This window comes from Acipenser ruthenus, chromosome 22 (assembly GCF_902713425.1).
Source record: "Acipenser ruthenus chromosome 22, fAciRut3.2 maternal haplotype, whole genome shotgun sequence".
In the NCBI taxonomy this organism is placed as follows: domain Eukaryota; kingdom Metazoa; phylum Chordata; class Actinopteri; order Acipenseriformes; family Acipenseridae; genus Acipenser; species Acipenser ruthenus.
In genome coordinates, this window is record NC_081210.1 from 16082046 (window position 1) to 16102919 (window position 20874).

Below are 20874 nucleotides of genomic sequence, written 5' to 3' on the forward strand. Positions count from 1 at the left end.
TATTTTTTGCGTTACCCTTTTTTCTTGTGTTTTTCATTCTCATCATCCTGTTCCTAGTTGAATTTTTCAAATGTCATTCACTACTGCCATATTACCTATCCAAGAATAACAAGAACCACACAAACCTACTGCAACCTTTTTATTATACATAACGTGTTGACAACAGAAAAAAAAGCTCAAAGGTCACAGTCTTTTGAGTTTCACTCCCAGTAAGTTTAATTAATCCAGTTATTTGCTGAGGCTGGCATATTTAAAATTAGTTGAGGTATTTTACAGTTTTACTGTAAATGTTGGTTACAATCAACGATAGCAAGATGCAGTGGGGTTGAGTTGAATGCGTAGGCAAGTGACATCACTAAATGGGGTGTGTCAATTACAATGAGTGTCGTGGATACCCAGAAGTCTGAGTATGCATTTGATTGGTTTAATTTTACAACATCTCATATTGATTGCTTTAATATTACACTGTACTGCTCTTCCTGCAGCCTTCAGTTCCGCTCCCGTCCGTTCCCGTGACATTTAAAACTCTTTATTCCCGGTCCCACGCGTTCCTGCCTGTTTAATTTCCATTTCCATTCATTAAACATAAAGAGAACTGTATTCCCGTTTCGTGGGAATCCCACGGGGTCCACGGGGTCCACGGGAGTCCCATCCTCATGTCACTCTGGGCACCTTCATTTGCTACTATTTTCAGAAGTCAGTTTATGACAAGCGTGATGAAAGGGAGACCAATCCCTCATAATTGTACACGGTAATTGTACTTGGTACATGAGAAACATAATGCTGAGGAGGAATTAAAGCTGCAGTAGCCTACAACCACTAAAGTATAATTAATATGCTTACTATCCTAGAAATACCCTGTGCATATAAAACTGCTATATTCAAGTGGACAACAGGGCCAAAGTGATTTACAGAATTACAGTTACAGAATGAGGGCGCTAGAGGGCGCAGTGGTGCTTGATGCTGCCACCTAATGAGAGCCAAGATAAATGTGTATGACAATGTAATGCATTGGTGCAGGTACATAATCCCACCTTTCTGAAAACAGACAACATGTTTGAAGTTACTGATGGCAATCAGAGCTATGTATCTCTAAAGCCGAGTGCATAATAGGCACACAATATAGTTGGGTGTTTTACAAATACCAATACAGCTGCACAACTAAAACAATACATTATAATAGTTGTATTGTATCACAGTTTATTCTTTTACTCTATTGTGAAATATATACAATAGTGAAATATATGAGATAATTATAAATATACTATACATGCTTCATGCAATATATGTGCAGGTATTGTGGCAGGGCAGACACTCTGGGATATATTCAATATATTCAATATAAATGATGATATATGAATCATGCAATATATTACACTGTATTGTTCAATAGAAGTCTGTATTTCTTTTTTTCTCACACACTGATTATAAATACACAGACTGGACAGGACTAAAGTGCTCTATTTCATTTGATTGCATGTTTTACACGCTCCAGGAATCTGCTGAGCTCCAAAGGGTCTGCAGCAGATAATTAGCGTACAGATCTTATAAGGCTTTCATTAAACGTGCTAGACTATTTGTTAACACAATGCATGAACACACCCTTGTGGTTCATTGTCCTGCTCTGTGTACACTTTGCACACAGCTGGTTAAGTGTTAAACACTCATTTCTGTTTCCTTCTGCAGATAATATCCTTCCCAGACCTTGTATCCAGGCCTCCTCTTTCCCTAACTAAAGGAAGCTACGTAGACTCCCATCTGCTGAAAGAGTTGACATGAACGAAGCAAGCAGCTCTCCTGTTCCCTCCACCCCCTACACTGACAGCACAGACAATCCTGCTTCTCCAGGGCTCAAAGCAGTGTGTCTACCTGTGAATGGCAACCACGCTGGGGCTCTCAGGAAAGAACCTAATCCAGGGAAAAGTGCTGAGCTGCTCAAAGATACTGATGAGGGCCAGGGCTTCGGGAGTGAGCAAAACAGCAATGGGACTGAGCATCTGGGAACAATAGCAGAGCTAGCAGCACTAAGGAATGAAGTGCAGACTGTGGGGAGAACGCAGGAGCAGCCAGATAGAGAATGCAGTGCATCCTTTGGGGACTCCAGCTTCAGAAGCACACCGAATGGCCTGCTAACAGAGTCGGGACAGCAAGACAGCATGGAGGGTGAGAGGAGGCTAACGTCTGCTCATGCCAACGGAATCAATGGCGAGTTGAAAGAGGGTAAAAGCATCAATACTAACGTAGCCAAGGAGGACGAACACCCACCACATCTACTAAAGGAAGGGGCTGCAGATCTGAGCAAGCAGTCGACGGAAGATGAATCCACAAGGTAATCTTAAAGGAATGAGATGGGTTAGATATGAAATGGAGTGCAAAGGTACTCCCCTTCAGAATGAGTGTTGTTTGTGATGGCATTCATGTCAGATATATGGGCTTTTCTGCTTAAAGAAGAATAGATTAATCTCACAGCTTGTAGCTATCAGGGGTAAATAAAATAATGATTTGTTTGGAATATAACATAAAGTATTGCTCCTTTTAATCTCATGAGCTATGTTTGTAGTCTTTATTTTGATGTGGTTTCTAAATATGACTTTAAAGCAGTGAAAGGGGCTCTAGCATTTCTGTCATGCATGCTGCTATGCAAGTCTCAATATATTCCGTTTTGAAAGAAGCACATGGTAAAAAAATGTAAGAAAATGCTAAACGTTACTTTCAGGTTGGCCATTACACATGCACTTCCTACGTCATTTTAACTAAGCTGTGTCTCAGAGGGTGAAACATTGTCAGTCATTGTGGGGAAGCAGTTGGTTGGTAATGACAGGAGAGCAGGCCTTTAAGGGAAGCAAGACCTCAAACTCAGAGCTTTCTTTATCCTAGTACCACATGTTGTTCTTAAAAATGAAAATACATGTTCACTATAAAATTTGTTTCTTTCCAAACTGCACATTTGAGACCTACATAGCGAATGGTAGTGGTTAGATTTATGAAATTATTTAATGTGTTGAACCCCTTTAAACTGTGTTAGTAAAGCCTGATATACTGTACATGTGGTGCACCTACAGTAGCAATCACATTAATTCTGGTAGGGACTGATTGCAAATGGGTAGTTTTCAAACGTTACCGGAACCTAAGTCAATTAAAAAGCAATTTACACAAACACATTGTGCCATCCTGCTTCTGTACTGAAGCTGTGGAACAAGTAGGTGAAGGACACACAGGTCAATATTTCCTCTGTCCTTGTCACAAAGACAGCCGGAGTGGGTGGCGTCAGATCAGAGCCAGGAAATAAACAACAGAGACTTGGGGTTTTGGTGAAGCTGAGCGCGTGATTGCGCTCAGCATTTAATAATTAATAAACAGAGCAGAAAATAAACGGTGGTAACAAACAACACAGGACACAGCACTTACGCCAAAATAAATATATAAACAAAACGGACTAAACAGTGAACAGACAAACGAACAAACACGGTGAGTGAAAACAACTATCAATTTAATTTACTTTATTTTACTTTCTCCTTCTCTCTCTCCCGTTCTCCACTCACCGAACACCCAACCCCGAGTGAGTGCTACGTGTCTCTATATATACTGTTGTGCTGGGATTCAATTACTAATTAATTATTCACTTGAATCCCAGCACGTGAATGAATTACGTGCAACCCCGTGCTCACATATTACATACTTTAAATGCACGTGAAGTGATTTGTGCCATCCTCGTGCCTAAATACAAATCTACATTTTTAAATCACACGTGAAACACAGACCCGTTTATATCCCGTGTACCAATGACTATACACCAACATTAACACACGCACCATACAACACATAACACACAAATGCACACAGGGGCGGGGCACATTGCCACAGTCCTGTACAGTGAACAGTGTCTGATAGGGAAACCCTGTCCTGCACAGTGAACAGTGATAGGGACACCCTGTCCTGCACAGTGAACAGTGAAAGGGACACCCTGTCCTGCATAGTGAACAGTGATAGGGACACCCTGTCCTGCATAGTGAACAGTGATAGGGACACCCTGTCCTGCACAGTGAACAGTGTCTGATAGAGACACCCTGTCCTGCACAGTGAACAGTGATAGGACCACCCTGTCCTGTACAGTGAAGGGTGTCTGATAGAGACACCCTGTCCTGCACAGTGAACAGTGATAGGGACACCCTGTCCTGCACAGTGAACAGTGATAGGGACACCCTGTCCTGCACAGTAAACAGTGATAGAGACACCCTGTCCTGCACAGTGAACAGTGATAGGGACACCCTGTCCTGCACAGTGAACAGTGATAGGGACACCCTGTCCTGCACAGTGAACGGTGTCTGATAGAGACACCCTGTCCTGCACAGTGAACAGTGATAGGACCACCCTGTCCTGTACAATGAAGGGTGTCTGATAGAGACACCCTGTCCTGCACAGTGAACAGTGATAGGGACACCCTGTCCTGTACAGTGAAGGGTGTCTGATAGAGACACCCTGTCCTGCACAGTGAACAGTGATAGGGACACCCTGTCCTGCACAGTGAACAGTGATAGGGACACCCTGTCCTGCACAGTAAACAGTGATAGAGACACCCTGTCCTGCACAGTGAACAGTGATAGGGACACCCTGTCCTGCATAGTGAACAGTGATAGGGACACCCTGTCCTGCACAGTGAACGGTGTCTGATAGAGACACCCTGTTCTGCACAGTGAACAGTGATAGGGACACCCTGTCCTGCACAGTGAACAGTGATAGAGACACCCTGTCCTGCACAGTGAACAGTGATAGGGACACCCTGTCCTGTACAGTGAAGGGTGTCTGATAGAGACACCCTGTTCTGCACAGTGAACAGTGATAGGGACACCCTGTCCTGCACAGTGAACAGTGATAGAGACACCCTGTTCTGCACAGTAAACAGTGATAGGGACACCCTGTCCTGCATAGTGAACAGTGATAGGGAAACCCTGTCCTGCACAGTGAACGGTGTCTGATAGAGACACCCTGTTCTGCACAGTGAACAGTGATAGACACCCTGTCCTGCACAGTGAACAGTGATAGGGACACCCTGTCCTGTACAGTGAAGGGTGTCTGATAGAGACACCCTGTCCTGCACAGTGAACAGTGATAGGGACACCCTGTCCTGCACAGTGAACAGTGATAGGGACACCCTGTCCTGCACAGTAAACAGTGATAGAGACACCCTGTCCTGCACAGTGAACAGTGATAGGGACACCCTGTCCTGCATAGTGAACAGTGATAGGGACACCCTGTCCTGCACAGTGAACGGTGTCTGATAGAGACACCCTGTTCTGCACAGTGAACAGTGATAGGGACACCCTGTCCTGCACAGTGAACAGTGATAGAGACACCCTGTCCTGCACAGTGAACAGTTATAGGGACACCCTGTCCTGTACAGTGAAGGGTGTCTGATAGAGACACCCTGTCCTGCACAGTGAACAGTGATAGGGACACCCTGTCCTGCATAGTGAACAGTGATAGGGACACCCTGTCCTGCATAGTGAACAGTGATAGGGACACCCTGTCCTGCACAGTGAACAGTGAAAGGGACACCCTGTCCTGCACAGTGAACAGTGATAGAGACACCCTGTCCTGTACAGTGAAGGGTGTCTGATAGAAACACCCTGTCCTGCACAGTGAACAGTGATAGGGACACCCTGTCCTGCACAGTAAACAGTGATAGAGACACCCTGTCCTGCACAGTGAACAGTGATAGGGACACCCTGTCCTGCATAGTGAACAGTGATAGGGACACCCTGTCCTGCACAGTGAACGGTGTCTGATAGAGACACCCTGTTCTGCACAGTGAACAGTGATAGGGACACCCTGTCCTGCACAGTGAACAGTGATAGAGACACCCTGTCCTGCACAGTGAACAGTGATAGGGACACCCTGTCCTGTACAGTGAAGGGTGTCTGATAGAGACACCCTGTCCTGCACAGTGAACAGTGATAGGGACACCCTGTCCTGCATAGTGAACAGTGATATGGACACCCTGTCCTGCATAGTGAACAGTGATAGGGACACCCTGTCCTGCACAGTGAACAGTGAAAGGGACACCCTGTTCTGCACAGTGAACAGTGATAGAGACACCCTGTCCTGTACAGTGAAGGGTGTCTGATAGAGACACCCTGTCCTGTACAGTGAAGGGTGTCTGATAGAGACACCCTGTCCTGCACAGTGAACAGTGATAGGGACACCCTGTCCTGCACAGTGAACAGTGATAGGGACACCCTGTCCTGCACAGTGAACAGTGATAGAGACACTCTGTCCTGCACAGTGAACAGTGATAGGGACACCCTGTCCTGTACAGTGAAGGGTGTCTGATAGAGACACCCTGTCCTGCACAGTGAACAGTGATAGGGACACCCTGTCCTGCATAGTGAACAGTGATAGAGACACCCTGTCCTGCACAGTGAACAGTGATAGGGACACCCTGTCCTGTACAGTGAAGGGTGTCTGATAGAGACACCCTGTCCTGCACAGTGAACAGTGATAGGGACACCCTGTCCTGCATAGTGAACAGTGATATGGACACCCTGTCCTGCATAGTGAACAGTGATAGGGACACCCTGTCCTGCACAGTGAACAGTGAAAGGGACACCCTGTCCTGCACAGTGAACAGTGATAGAGACACCCTGTCCTGTACAGTGAAGGGTGTCTGATAGAGACACCCTGTCCTGCACAGTGAACAGTGATAGGGACACCCTGTCCTGCACAGTGAACAGTGATAGGGACACCCTGTCCTGCACAGTGAACAGTGATAGAGACACCCTGTCCTGCACAGTGAACAGTGATAGGGACACCCTGTCCTGTACAGTGAAGGGTGTCTGATAGAGACACCCTGTCCTGCACAGTGAACAGTGATAGGGACACCCTGTCCTGCATAGTGAACAGTGATATGGACACCCTGTCCTGCATAGTGAACAGTGATAGGGACACCCTGTCCTGCACAGTGAACAGTGAAAGGGACACCCTGTCCTGCACAGTGAACAGTGATAGAGACACCCTGTCCTGTACAGTGAAGGGTGTCTGATAGAGACACCCTGTCCTGCACAGTGAACAGTGATAGGGACACCCTGTCCTGCACAGTGAACAGTGATAGAGACACCCTGTTCTGCACAGTAAACAGTGATAGGGACACCCTGTCCTGCATAGTGAACAGTGATAGGGAAACCCTGTCCTGCACAGTGAACGGTGTCTGATAGAGACACCCTGTTATGCTCAGTGAACAGTGATAGACACCCTGTCCTGCACAGTGAACAGTGATAGACACCCTGTCCTGCACAGTGAACAGTGATAGGGACACCCTGTCCTGTACAGTGGAGGGGCTCTGATAGAGACACCCTGTCCTGCACAGTGAACAGTGATAGGGACACCCTGTCCTGTACAGTGGAGGGGCTCTGATAGAGACACCCTGTCCTGCACAGTGAACAGTGATAGGGACACCCTGTCCTGTACAGTGAACAGTGATAGGGACACCCTGTCCTGCACAGTGAACAGTGATAGAGACACCCCGTCCTGCACAGTGAACAGTGATAGGGACACCCTGTCCTGTACAGTGAAGGGTGTCTGATAGAGACACCTTGTCCTGCACAGTGAACAGTGATAGAGACACCCTGTCCTGCACAGTGAACAGTGATAGGGACACCCTGTCCTGTACAGTGAAGGGTGTCTGATAGAGACACCTTGTCCTGCACAGTGAACAGTGATAGGGACACCCTGTCCTGTACAGTGAAGGGTGTCTGATAGAGACACCTTGTCCTGCACAGTGAACAGTGATAGGGACACCCTGTCCTGCATATTGAACAGTGATAGGGACACCCTGTCCTGCACAGTGAACGGTGTCTGATAGAGACACCCTGTCCTGCACAGTGAATGGTGTCTGATAGAGACACCCTGTCCTGCACAGTGAACAGTGGAGGGGCTCTGATAGCGTGGAAGAGGGGGCTGCTCTGTGTTGTTGTACATTCAGAGTTGTAAAAGTAATTGCAGCTATCAAAATATTTCCATAAATTTTCTCCGTCATGCTCATCCATTCATTTCATACGTCTCAAATTTACATTTTAAAGCATGGTAACACACACCCTGTATAACACACACCCCTGTATAACACACACCCCTGTATAACACACACCCCCTGTATAACACACACCCCTATATAACACACACCCCTGTATAACACCCCCCCTGTATAACACACACCCCTGTGTAACACACACCCCTGTATAACACACACTTACAGTTTCATATTTTGTGAATCAGTTGCCAAATAGGCTAGCAAACAAATCTAGCAAAGCATAAAAATGTCCCTTGGGTCACCTGTTGCTGCTAAAAGAACAGTTCTAAGGCTGCTTTTGATAGAACAGTACCAGAGATGTAACTTTTTCCCAATGATATGAACCAGCGCACCCTGCTGATAATCCATTGCAGTACCACAGTGCTGTTCCATATCAGTGTCGTATTAGGGGTGCAAACCCATTGTATTGCCATTGCTGGTATTGCTATGTGCAGGGTGTTTTATTATGTTAAGACTTGATTTTAAAGCTATACAGTGGCTGGGTTCATTCAGATGTTCTGCTTTTGTGATCAGCTGCTGTATTGTGGGCAGTCAGATCTGGGTAGCAGTGAAACAGTTGTCATGGGAACTGGAATATCACGGCTTGCATGTGGTAAAGCAGACAGCTGAACCATGCTGTAGGAAGCTGTTTAAATGCTGCATGTACTTAATTCCAGTGCTGGTAATATTACCTGGCAGTGTCAGTGGGGTGTTAGTTTTGAATCTGCTTTTTCAGAAAAATAAGTGAATTAAAAACCATGTTCAATTTTACACTATATTATGATTCCTGCGTGAATGTTACCTACTTTCATCCTTCGGTGTGCTTCAGCACACATTGTTGGTTTGCCAGTCAGTTTCCATCACCTAAGGTAGTTTTAGCTGCAGACTCACATGCATCCTTCCTCCTTGAGGCATTCATCAGCAGGGGCTCTCTACTGTCAGGGGAGACAGATGAGTCTTACTACCTGCTGCACATGGGATGAATTGAAAGGGTGGCAGTAGGGTAATAGAGAGTGCTTGTGTATCTAGGCTTGCACACATTGCTGCTAATGTTACACCTCTTTATACAGGGCTGTAAACATTGTATAGAAACATTTGGCTTCATTTTAAGACTGACTACAGCAGTTCAGTGTAATTATGCACTGAATAAAATAAAAACATACATACATTTTTATTCACCCACTGAATCACAGATACCAGACACAGCTATCCTTGTTATGGAATAACTACAGGACTCTGTGAATGCTCAGGGTGGATCCTCTATATATCCCTCTCCAGTACACAGCTATCCTCATTGTGGAATAACTACAGGACTCTGTGAATGCTCAGGGTGGATCCTCTATATATCCCTGTGGCAATGTGCCCCGCCCCTGTGTGCATTTGTGTGTTATATGTTGTATGTTGCGTGCGTGTGTTAATGTTGGTGTATAGTCATTGGTACACGGGATGTAAACGGGTCTGTGTTTCACGTGTATTTAAAAAGTGTAGATTTGTATTTAGGCACGAGGAGAGCACAAATCACTTCACGTTATTATTATTATTATTATTATTATTATTATTATATATTTCTTAGCAGACGCCCTTATCCAGGGCGACTTACAATTGTTACAACATATCACATTATACATTATTTCACATTATACAGATATCACATTATTTTTACATACAATTACCCATTTATACAGTTGGGTTTTTACTGGAGCAATCTAGGTAAAGTACCTTGCTCAAGGGTACAACAGCAGTGTACCCCACTGGGGATTGAACCCACAACCCTCCGGTCAAGAGTCCAGAGCCCTAACCACTACTCCACACTGCTGCCCTACGTGCTGGTTAAATGTAATATGAGAGCACGGGGTTGCACAGAATTAATTCACGTGCTGGGATTCAAGTGAATAATTAATTAGTAATTGAATCCCAGCACAACAGTATATATAGAGACACGTAGCATTCAGTCGGGGTTAGGTGTTCAGTGAGTGGAGAACGGGATTGGAGACGGAGGTAATAATAATAAGAAAAAGAATAATAATAGTTAAGTGTTTTCACTCACCGTGTTTTGTCTGTGTAGTCCGTTTTGTTTGTCTCTTTATTTTGGCGTGTAGTGCCGTGTCCAGTGTTTTTGTGTTTCAAACCTTTTATTTTCTGTTCTGTTTATTAAATGCTGAGCGCGATCACGCGCTCAGCCTCACCAAAACCCCAAGTCTCTGTCTGTTTATTTCCTGCTGCTGGTCTGACGCCACCCACTCCGGCCGTCTTTGTGACAATCCCTCTCCAGTACACAGCTATCCTCATTGTGGAATAACTACAGGACTCTGTGAATGCTCAGGGTGGATCCTTAATATATATCTCTCCAGTACACAGCTATCCTCATTGTGGAATAACTACAGGACTCTGAATGCTCAGGGTGGATCCTCTATATATCCCTCTCCAGTACACAGCTATCCTCATTGTGGAATAACTACAGGACTCTGTGATTGTTCATGGAGTATCTTCTACTCTATACATCCATCTCCAGTTCAAACAACATTTGTTCCATCTTCTGTACAAACCAAGACAAAGACACACAAACACCCCAGTATTGCTGTTGCATTTGTTAACACTTGGGCTGTAGATTTTCAGCCTGGAATTAGAAAATCTAATTATTAAGGAATGCTCATGCACCCTCCATTACAATTCAATCACCTTGCAGACTTGTCTCTTCAGATTAGTGATGTCCTGGCTCCCCATAGTGAGTCATAACCCTATCAACATTATCATGGGAGGAGTTTTTCACCAAGGTCCTATAGAATTATGCTGAGTTGCAGTAGATATCCTCCAGCTTATTAAGATATTAGAACAAGTTCTTGCTCATTGTCTGCCCCCGACTCTTGTGTTTATAGCTGAAACCCATTAAGATCAGGCTGATAGCAATGACTCTCCTCGGTCTCACACTTCATGCTCTGGGCTCCTGTTATACAATGAATCTGAAAGACAGGTGATAGTATGATGGCAATTCTTCACCACGAAAGTTAAAAATCTTTAAAAGAGTTATAACCAAGGCAACCTAATCCATCTGCTTCTCATAAGCACTAGGATAACATTATCCCTGCTCCCTATTTTTCTTGTGCTAAAGATCTCTGGTTTTCTGCATACAGCAAAAAAGAAGAATCAGCAATTGAAGTAAAAAGATAAATACAAAAAATCTGCAGCACAATGAAATGGGGTCCAGTGATAATGTAAAAAAAAAACAAATAAGGCTAAATTCTTTTGACCACTTCCCTGATAGTAGACCACTGGGAAGCTGTTGGTTGGCACCTCTGGGGCGCTGTCTGTCATGGATATATTTAAATGTGACAGCCATCTGTTTCCACAATAAAGATTTTTTTCAGCATTATTGCTCAGAGATTGTCAGCTTACCTATTAAAGAACTGCTTCATTGACACTTCAATACAAAAAGCGGGCATTCCAGGTTTCCCAGGTTGCTTAGAACACATCAATGTGATCTGGCAACAAATTCAATCAGCTAAAAAGGAGAGGAAGGAGCTCCATGTGACATTCCTGGATTTGGCTAATGCATATGGTTCAGTGCCACATGAACTACTTTGGGCAGCATTTGATTTTTTCAGTGTACCGATGACAATAACAAATTTAGTGAAAGCCTATTTTGGAGATTTGCAATTCAGTTTTTCAACTTCAGAATTCAGCACTACATGGCAATGCCTAGATGTTGGAATAATGGCAGGATGCACCATTTCTCCACTGGCTTTTACCATGGCAATGGAAGTAATCATTAGGGCATCAAAATGGGTAGTAGGAGGAGAGCGCTTGGCTTCTGGAATGCGACTACCACCAATTCGAGCATACATGGATGACATGACAACCATGACTACAACAGTAGCCTGCACTAATCGATTATTGGGCAAATTAACCAATAACATTGAATGGGCACGAATGCAATTCAAGCCCACTAAATCAAGGAGCATCTCTATAATTAAAGGCAAAGTAGTAGATAAAACATTCTTCATTAATGGTGAGGCAATACCAACAGTGTCTGAGAAGCCAGTGAAGAGTCTTGGGAGATGGTACGACGGGGATCTAAAGGACACAGTTCGTGTGGGAGAAGTTAGACAACAAGCAGTGGAAGGGTTGAAGAGCATAGACAGCTGCGCTCTACCAGGTAAACTAAAACGCTGGTGCTTTCAGTTTGGTCTACTGCCGAGGTTGCTGTGGCCACTGACTGTGTACGAGGTTTCTTTGACAACAGTAGAGAAGCTGGAAGCTTTAATCAGTTCATACATCAGGAAATGGTTGGGAGTTCCACGCTGCCTCAGCAGAGTGGGACTTTATGGTAAAGGAATACTGCAGCTACCAGTCTCTGCTCTAACCGAGGAGTTTAAGTGCGCCAAGGTCAGACTGGAAATGACATTAGTAGAGTCACGCGATAAATGCGTAAGGGAGGCAGCACCTGTGTTGAAAACTGGAAGAAAGTGGGCGGCAAAGAAAGCTGTGGAAGATGCAAAGGCTGCCCTTCGAATTGGTGATATCATGGGGCAAGTTCAGCATGGAAGAGGGGGTCTTGGTTTCAGTTCAACTCCTCCTACATGGCACAAGGCGGCCCCAGCTCAAAGAAGGAAGCTGGTAGTCAACGAGGTGCAAAAGCAGGAGGAGAGGATGAGGTGTATAAAGGCCATTTCCCAGGCCAAACAGGGAGAATGGATGAGATGGGAGGGTGTGGAACAACGCAAGATTGGCTGGCAAGACCTATGGTCAATGGAACAGAGCAGGATCAGTTTCCTCATCAGGTCAACATATGATGTTCTCCCATCACCACAGAACCTAAACCTCTGGGTAGGAGAGGATCCCTCATGTCCTTTGTGTTCATCACCTGCAACATTAAGGCACATTTTGACAGGATGTAAGGTGGCTCTTAGCCAAGGACGGTTTACTTGGCGCCATGACCAGGTGCTGCGATGTTTGGCCTTAGCATTGGAAGACAAGCGTAACATGACCAATAAGTTGCCACCTGTTCCATCAAAACATTACACACAAAAGACAACATTCCTCCGCCCAGGAGAGCAACCACCAAGAAAAGGTGTTAAAACCAATCCTCGCCCAGGACAACTGGAAGCTGCTAGAGACTGGAATATGCTGGCAGATGTTGGTCAACGGCTTATTTTTCCACCTGAGATTGCCACCACTAACCTTCGACCAGATATTGTCTTGTGGTCTGGATCAGCACGCCTTGTTCACCTGGTAGAGTTAACAGTGCCATGGGAGGACGCTGTAGATGAGGCGTATGAGAGGAAGAAACTGCGGTATGCTCAACTAGCCACTGAAGCGGAACAGCGAGGATGGAGAGTTCGGGTTTACCCAGTGGAAGTGGGTTGTCGAGGATTTGTGGCACACTCTACAACCCGGTTTCTCAGAGACGTCGGATTCAGTGGCCAAGAGTTGCGTCGCACAGTGAAGAACTTATCTGAAGCAGCAGAGAGGAGCAGCAACTGGCTGTGGTTGAGACGGAAAGATTCTGGCTGGGGACAGGTAAGTAAGCTGGGCTGAGTTGAGTGGGGGACGGAGGGGGGTGATGCTGGGACGCCAGAATCACCGTCGAGCCCTCTTGAGGTGTCGTGGGCTAGTCGACGAAACACTGAGGATGGAAGGTGCCCACTTGAAAACCCCAGAGATGTACCCTACTTAGCTCAATCCAGACGGTTGTCATGCTGATGCGCTGGGGAGGCCGCACTTTGGTTGATCCCCGGAGCCAGCATCGCAGCCGTTGTGTGTGCTGATGCGCCAGGGAGGCAAAATAAGCTGATCCCTGGAGCCAGCATTACACTTCAGCCATTAACACCAGACAGAAGGATATCTACATCATCATATGGAAGGAAACGTAAATGGATGGAGACGCATATGGATCACATTAGTTTACTGTAAAGCTACGTCTTAGTTGGTGCTTATCTTGGCGAGAGCCGAGTTCAAATCAGCATGAAGTTTTAACATCTACTCTCGTGTAATGGAAATCTTGTATGACACATTACCCACAGCAGAACGCAGTAAATCCACAGGAATTGCAAGCATTTCATAGTGAGAGCATGATGAATGATAGGCAGGCTCTTTTGTCAGCTTTTTTATAGGATCCTGGCAAATTATGCTATGCCACGAGGTACTAGCCATCCCTTTATCTTCCACATGTTCTACTGTTGATACCTGAACAGTTGCTCTACATTGCTTACTGTACTTTCTCAGAACCGTCGGCAACCCATGTATAATGAAATCTCCTCTTGTAGGGTCTGGGAGGTAGGAGAGCCCATGTATAATGAAATCTCCACTTGGAGGGTCTGGGTGGTAGGAGAGGGCATGTATAATGAAATCTCCACTTGGAGGGTCTGGGTGGTAGGAGAGGGCATGTATAATGAAATCTCCTCTTGGAGGGTCTGGGAGGTAGGAGAGCCCATGTATAATGAAATCTCCTCTTGGAGGGTCTGGGAGGTAGGAGAGCCCATGTATAATGAAATCTCCACTTGGAGGGTCTGGGTGGTAGGAAAGCCCATGTATAATGAAATCTCCTCTTGGAGGGTCTGGGAGGTAGGAGAGCCCATGTATAATGAAATCTCCACTTGGAGGGTCTGGGTGGTAGGAGAGGGCATGTATAATGAAATCTCCTCTTGGAGGGTCTGGGAGGTAGGAGAGGGCATGTATAATGAAATCTCCTCTTGGAGGGTCTGAGAGGTAGGAGAGGGCATGTATAATGAAATCTCCTCTTGGAGGGTCTGGGTGGTAGGAGAGCCCATGTATAATGAAATCTCCTCTTGGAGGGTCTGGGTGGTAGGAGAGGGCATGTATAATGAAATCTCCACTTGGAGGGTCCGGGTGGTAGGAGAGGGCATGTATAATGAAATCTCCACTTGGAGGGTCTGGGTGGTAGGAGAGCCCATGTATAATGAAATCTCCATTTGGAGGGTCTGGGTGGTAGGAGAGGGCATGTATAATGAAATCTCCTCTTGGAGGGTCCGGGTGGTAGGAGAGGGCATGTATAATGAAATCTCCACTTGGAGGGTCCAGGTGGTAGGAGAGGGCATGTATAATGAAATCTCCACTTGGAGGGTCTGGGTGGTAGGAGAGCCCATGTATAATAAGAACATAAGAACATAAGAAAGTTTACAGACGAGAGGAGGCCATTCAGCCCATCTTGCTTGTTTGGATGTTAGTAGCTTACTGATCCCAGAATCTCATCAAGCAGCTTCTTGAAGGATCCCAGGGTGTCAGCTTCAACAACATTACTGGGGAGTTGGTTGCATACCCTCACAATTCTCTGTGTAAAATGTGCCTCCTATTTTCTGTTCTGAATGCCCCTTTATCTAATCTCCATTTGTGGTCCCTGGTCCTTGTTTCTTTTTTCAGGTCAAAAATGTCCCCTGGGTCGACACTGTCTACATCTTTTAGGATTTTGAATGCTTGAATCAGATCACTGTGTAGTCTTCTTTGTTCAAGACTGAATAGATTCAATTCTTTTAGTCTGTCTGCATATGACATGCCTTTTAAACCCGGGATAATTCTGGTTGCTGTTCTTTGCACTCTTTCTAGAGCAGCAATATCCTTTTTGTAACGAGGTGACCAGAACTGAACACAATATTCTAGGTGAGGTCTTACTAATGCATTGTAAAGTTTTAACATTACTTCCCTTTATTTAAATTCAACACTTCTCACAATATATCCGAGCATCTTGTTGGCCTTTTTTTATAGCTTCCCCACATTGACTAGATGAAGACATTTCTGAGTCAACATAAACTCCTAGGTCTTTTTCATAGCTCCCTTCTTCAATTTCAGTATCTCCTATATGATATTTATAATGCACATTTTTATTGCCTGCGTGCAATACTTTACACGTTTCTCTATTAAATGTCATTTGCCATGTGTCTGCCCAATTCTGAATGCTGTCTAGATCATTTTGAATGACCTTTGCTGCTTCAACAGTGTTTGCCACTCCTCCTATTTTTGTGTCGTCTGCAAATTTAACAAGTTTGCTTACTACACCAGAATCTAAATCATTAATGTAGATTAGGAATAGCAGAGGACCTAATACTGATCCCTATGGTACACCACTGGTTACCTCGCTCCATTTTGAGGTTTCTCCTCTAATCAATACTTTCTGTTTTCTACATGTTAACAACTCCCTAATCCATGTGCATGCATTTCCTTGAATCCCTACTGCGTTAATGAAATCTCCTCTTAGAGGGCCCTGGTGGTAGAAGAGCCCATGTATAATGAAATCTCCTCTTGGAGGGTCTGGGTGGTAGGAGAGGGCATGTATAATGAAATCTCCACTTGGAGGGTCTGGGTGGTAGGAGAGCTCATGTACAATGAAATCTCCTCTTGGAGGGTCTGGGAGGTAGGAGAGCCCATGTATAATGAAATCTCCTCTTGGAGGGTCTGGGTGGTAGGAGAGCCCATGTATAATGAAATCTCCACTTGGAGGGTCTGGGTGGTAGGAGAGCTCATGTATAATGAAATCTCCTCTTGGAGGGTCTGGGTGGTAGGAGAGGGCATGTATAATGAAATCTCCTCTTGGAGGGTCTGGGTGGTAGGAGAGCTCATGTATAATGAAATCTCCTCTTGGAGGGTCTGGGAGGTAGGAGAGCTCATGTATAATGAAATCTCCTCTTGGAGGGTCCGGGTGGTATGGGAGGACATGTATAATGAAATCTCCTCTTGGAGGGTCCGGGTGGTAGGAGAGGACATGTATAATGAAATCTCCTCTTGGAGGGTCCGGGTGGTAGAGGAGGGTCTTTAACACTAAAGAGTGTGTAACAGGGTGATATTACTTACGTGGGTTGTCACTGAATAATAATAAGGCAGACACAGAGCAGTGGGTGTTGATACGCCACATGGGCGTGCAGATTTAATTAACACACAGGTGCTGCCACAATGGTAGACCTATTGTCAGATTGACAGGTTCAATTTGAAAATTCTTGCTGGTCATCTAAACTGCAGACGGAAACATCGTAAAGTTTATGTTGATATTTCATCCAAAATATGTATTTGTCAGCGAATTAAGAAATTGTATTGTGAAAAAAAAAAATGTGTATTACGCTTTCTCTTTTCTGTCAGCTAGTCCCCATAAATGACAGAAATCTAGCAGCAGAAGAAGGCTGTGAAAAACACAGGCCTTAACTTAATGTATTTGGGAAAGCAAATGTATAATTGCCTGGTTTAAATTATTAACGATGTAGGCTACATTAATGTGGAAAACAGCACCCCCTGTGGACCACAAGGGAAGTGGAGAACGTTGTGTGGCAACTCTACCTGCATTACTTTACCTGCATTAGTTATGTCTGCATTTCGTGGCCGGAGGTGAATGATAAACTAATAGAAATACTGTTGATGTGCAGCCTGCTTCTCTAAAGGTATGACTTGGAGTGTAAAGATAGGTCAGGGTTGCCCTCCAGCCACAGTGGTTTTAGTGGTGCTTGGTTTGGGAACGCTGTTTAACCAAGTGTCGTATTAAATGTCACGTTTTAAAATGAAAATACAACTGCACCTTTGAGACCCATGTAGCTAATGGAAGTGCAAAGTGGGTAAGATTAATGATGTTTTGTTAAATGCAATTACTTTAAGAATGCAAAATATACCTCCTAATCCTAATGCGTCAGCACAGCTGAATTTATATGATGTAATCAGTGACCCTGTAATATGTCTAGTTTCCAAAAGACAATGATCATAGTGTATTAAGTGACAGCCACGGGTCACCATCCCACCAAATTCTTGTTATGTTTCGTGCCATCATCTTGGTACAAGAAACGGCATAACTGGACAGACCATGTCACAGCAAATACGACCAAATGTCTGTGATTATTAAGAACTTTCCACAGCAGGAAACATTGTACTTGCCTTTAAAAGATTCTGTGGATGAATCAAACACAGAAACAAACTGATAATAAGGCAAGGGTAGGACATTACTATTTTACACTATATCATTTTAAATATCATTAACATTTCAGCACATGTCAATGAACAGTTACAAATAATACAAATATATGTTGTGTTCTACATCTTTACTAATGAGGACTCTTTTAAATCACCAGGGCTTTATTGGTGATTTTAAAGAGGCAGGCTGGTATGTGGACTGCTTGTTTTCATTTCAATGGTAACCTCTGTATCAGAAACCAGGAGCTTTATTTTCCTGCATACTGGTACTGCACACACTTTACATGCAGTTGTCTGAGAAACCTGAGAAACATCACAGATAGTTTGAGGCCTGTGCTGTCCCTAGCTGGTATAAATGAGCCGCGTATGGAGAGAGTAAAGGCTGGTTCATTTGTGCGACCACAGTGTCAGGAGACTGTCTAGTGATCCAAAGGAGAAGAGGTTTCAGTTAAATTTTGCTCCAAGATTTAGGCCATTATATTGTATTATCAATCAGTAATTTATGTCTTGAATCGTTTGCCAGTAAAAAGTAACCAGTGCAGTTCTACATATTGACGGCATACACCCTTGTTTTTTTCAGAAACGCAATGGGAGAGACGGTACACGCCGATGTGAACCCCAAGAAAGAGATTCAGTTACGAGACAACCGCGATGGCTTCAGCTCCACGTTCGAAAGGATTGTAGAGTCACATCTGATGAAAGACACCTACTACAGCAGCATGGACTCTCTGGACGTGCTGTCGCTGACCGACGAGACGGATAGCTGCGTCAGCTTCGAGGCGCCCCTCACTCCACTCATCCAGCAGAGGATCAAGGAGGGGCCAGAGCTCCTGGAGCAGCGGCATGAGGTCCTGGAGCAGGAGCAGGAGCAGGAGCAGGAGCAGGAGCAGGAGCAGGAGTCGGGCGCCAGTCACTGTGCCGAGGGGAGCTACGGGAGCCCTCTGCGTCACTCCACCATCACTAGCAGCAGGTCTGAGAACGTTCTGAGCAGGTCCTCCCTCAAGACCATCCCCAACGGGTTTCACATCGATACAGATGAGATTGCAAACTCCAGCAGGTACCGTGGATTAAATATGCACTTTGGGTAAAGAGGGATTCATATTAGTTAAACAATAAATAGATCAGTGATTCTCAAGCTACAAATGTCAGCATCTTTTTATAAACAAAGCTATTGCCACAATTTTATAATATACCTTTGCTCAGTGTAAAAATGTAGCCAGCGGAAATGATTTGAATTACTGGCACACTACATGTCTCCTAACAGCAGGTAATTTAGCAAAGTATTCATGACCATGACTTTGCTTTTCCCCAAGGATTCAATGTGAATTCAAAGAGTTCATAGCTCTGGCGCTCCTGTGGGTTAGAGAGGCAAAACCAGTACTGTTCTGGTTCTCCTCAGCACGCTACAGCAACCCTGCTGGACAGGCACTCAGGGGGGCTCAAGCAGCAGCAGGGATGGCCTGTAGCTCATTGACATCCTTGGGGAAAAGAAACAGTTGTGGGATCGGAGGACACCCACTGACCTTTAGCTCTCCTGAGCTGCTGGGGAGAATTGCATAGGGAATGTGACATTCTAAATTGGGGGGGGGGAGGAGGTACAATAATTGGGCACACTAAATTAAAATAGAAAAAATTATTATATTTTTAAACTTAAGTTAAAACAACGCCTATTATTTATTTCTTAGCAGATGCCCTTATCCAGGGCGACTTAAAATTGTTACAAGATATCACATTATTTTTTACATACAATTACATTATTTTTACATACAATTACCCATTTATACAGTTGGGTTTTTACTGGATCTAGGTAAAGTACCTTGCTCAAGGGTACAGCAGCAGTGTCCCCCACTTGGGATTGAACCCACGACCCTCTGGTCAAGAGTCCAGAGCCCTAACCACTACTTCACACTGCTGCCATACCTGTGCTTCAATATGAAGTCGCATTGCTGGAATGAATGTATTATACACACAGAGACTATAGGCTAAAATAATACATATTTAGGATAAATCAATCATTTTAGAAGCGATATACCGTTTCTACATCTCCCCCAGCTCTCCCGCAACTCTCAACAATCGATTCTGCCAGTAAGCAGGAGCTGTGATTGTGGTATGTGAAAAATGTATATTGTTTGCCACTCTTGGAAGGTGAAAAGGGGTGCAAATGCACAACAGCAATGTACCATGTGCACTTTGAAGAAGGATTACTCACGTTTCATAAGCATGTTCTTGGTATCAAACTAAAGGTAAGCAATTAGCATTCAACCACATGTAAGGGTATCCGTGATCTGCACTGAGTTATGAGAGATGTTCATGTAAGGGTATCCTGTGATCTGCACTGAGTTATGAGAGATGTTCATGTAAGGGTATCCCGTGACCTGCAATGAGTTATGAGAGATGTTCATGTAAGGGTATCCCGTGACCTGCAATGAGTTATGAGAGGTGTTCATGTAAGGGTATCCCGTGACCTGCAATGAGTTATGAGAGATGTTCATGTAAGGGTATCCGTGATCTGCAATGAGTTATGAGAGGTGTTCATGTAAGGGTATCCGTGATCTGCAATGAGTTTTGAGAGATGTTCATGTAAGGGTATCCGTGATCTGCAATGAGTGATGAGAGATGTTCATGTAAGTGTATCCTGTGATCTGCAATGAGTTATGAGAGATGTTCATGTAAGGGTATCCCGTGATCTGCAATGAGTTATGAGAGATGTTCATGAAGGGTATCCTGCGATCTGCAATGAGTTATGAGAGATGTTCATGTAAAGGTATCCATGATCTGCAATGAGTTATGAGAGATGTTCATGTAAGGGTATCCGTGATCTGCAATGAGTTATGAGAGATGTTCATGTAAGGGTATCCATGATCTGCAATGAGTTATGAGAGGTGTTCATGTAAGGGTATCCATGATCTGCA

At 44.6% G+C, this 20874-nt stretch overlaps 1 protein-coding gene across 2 annotated transcripts in view; it reads left to right on the plus strand.

The window, feature by feature from the left end:
- LOC117431585 (PH and SEC7 domain-containing protein 2-like) overlaps nucleotides 1-20874 on the plus strand; it is a 214679-nt gene that overhangs the window by 79888 nt on the left and 113917 nt on the right. For both annotated transcript variants that reach the window (XM_034927050.2, XM_058996025.1), the window contains exons 2-3: nucleotides 1687-2329; nucleotides 18543-19019. In XM_034927050.2, the coding sequence (XP_034782941.2) occupies nucleotides 1776-2329; nucleotides 18543-19019 (1031 nt within the window). In that variant the 5' untranslated portion in view covers nucleotides 1687-1775. The remainder of the gene's footprint in view (nucleotides 1-1686; nucleotides 2330-18542; nucleotides 19020-20874) is intronic.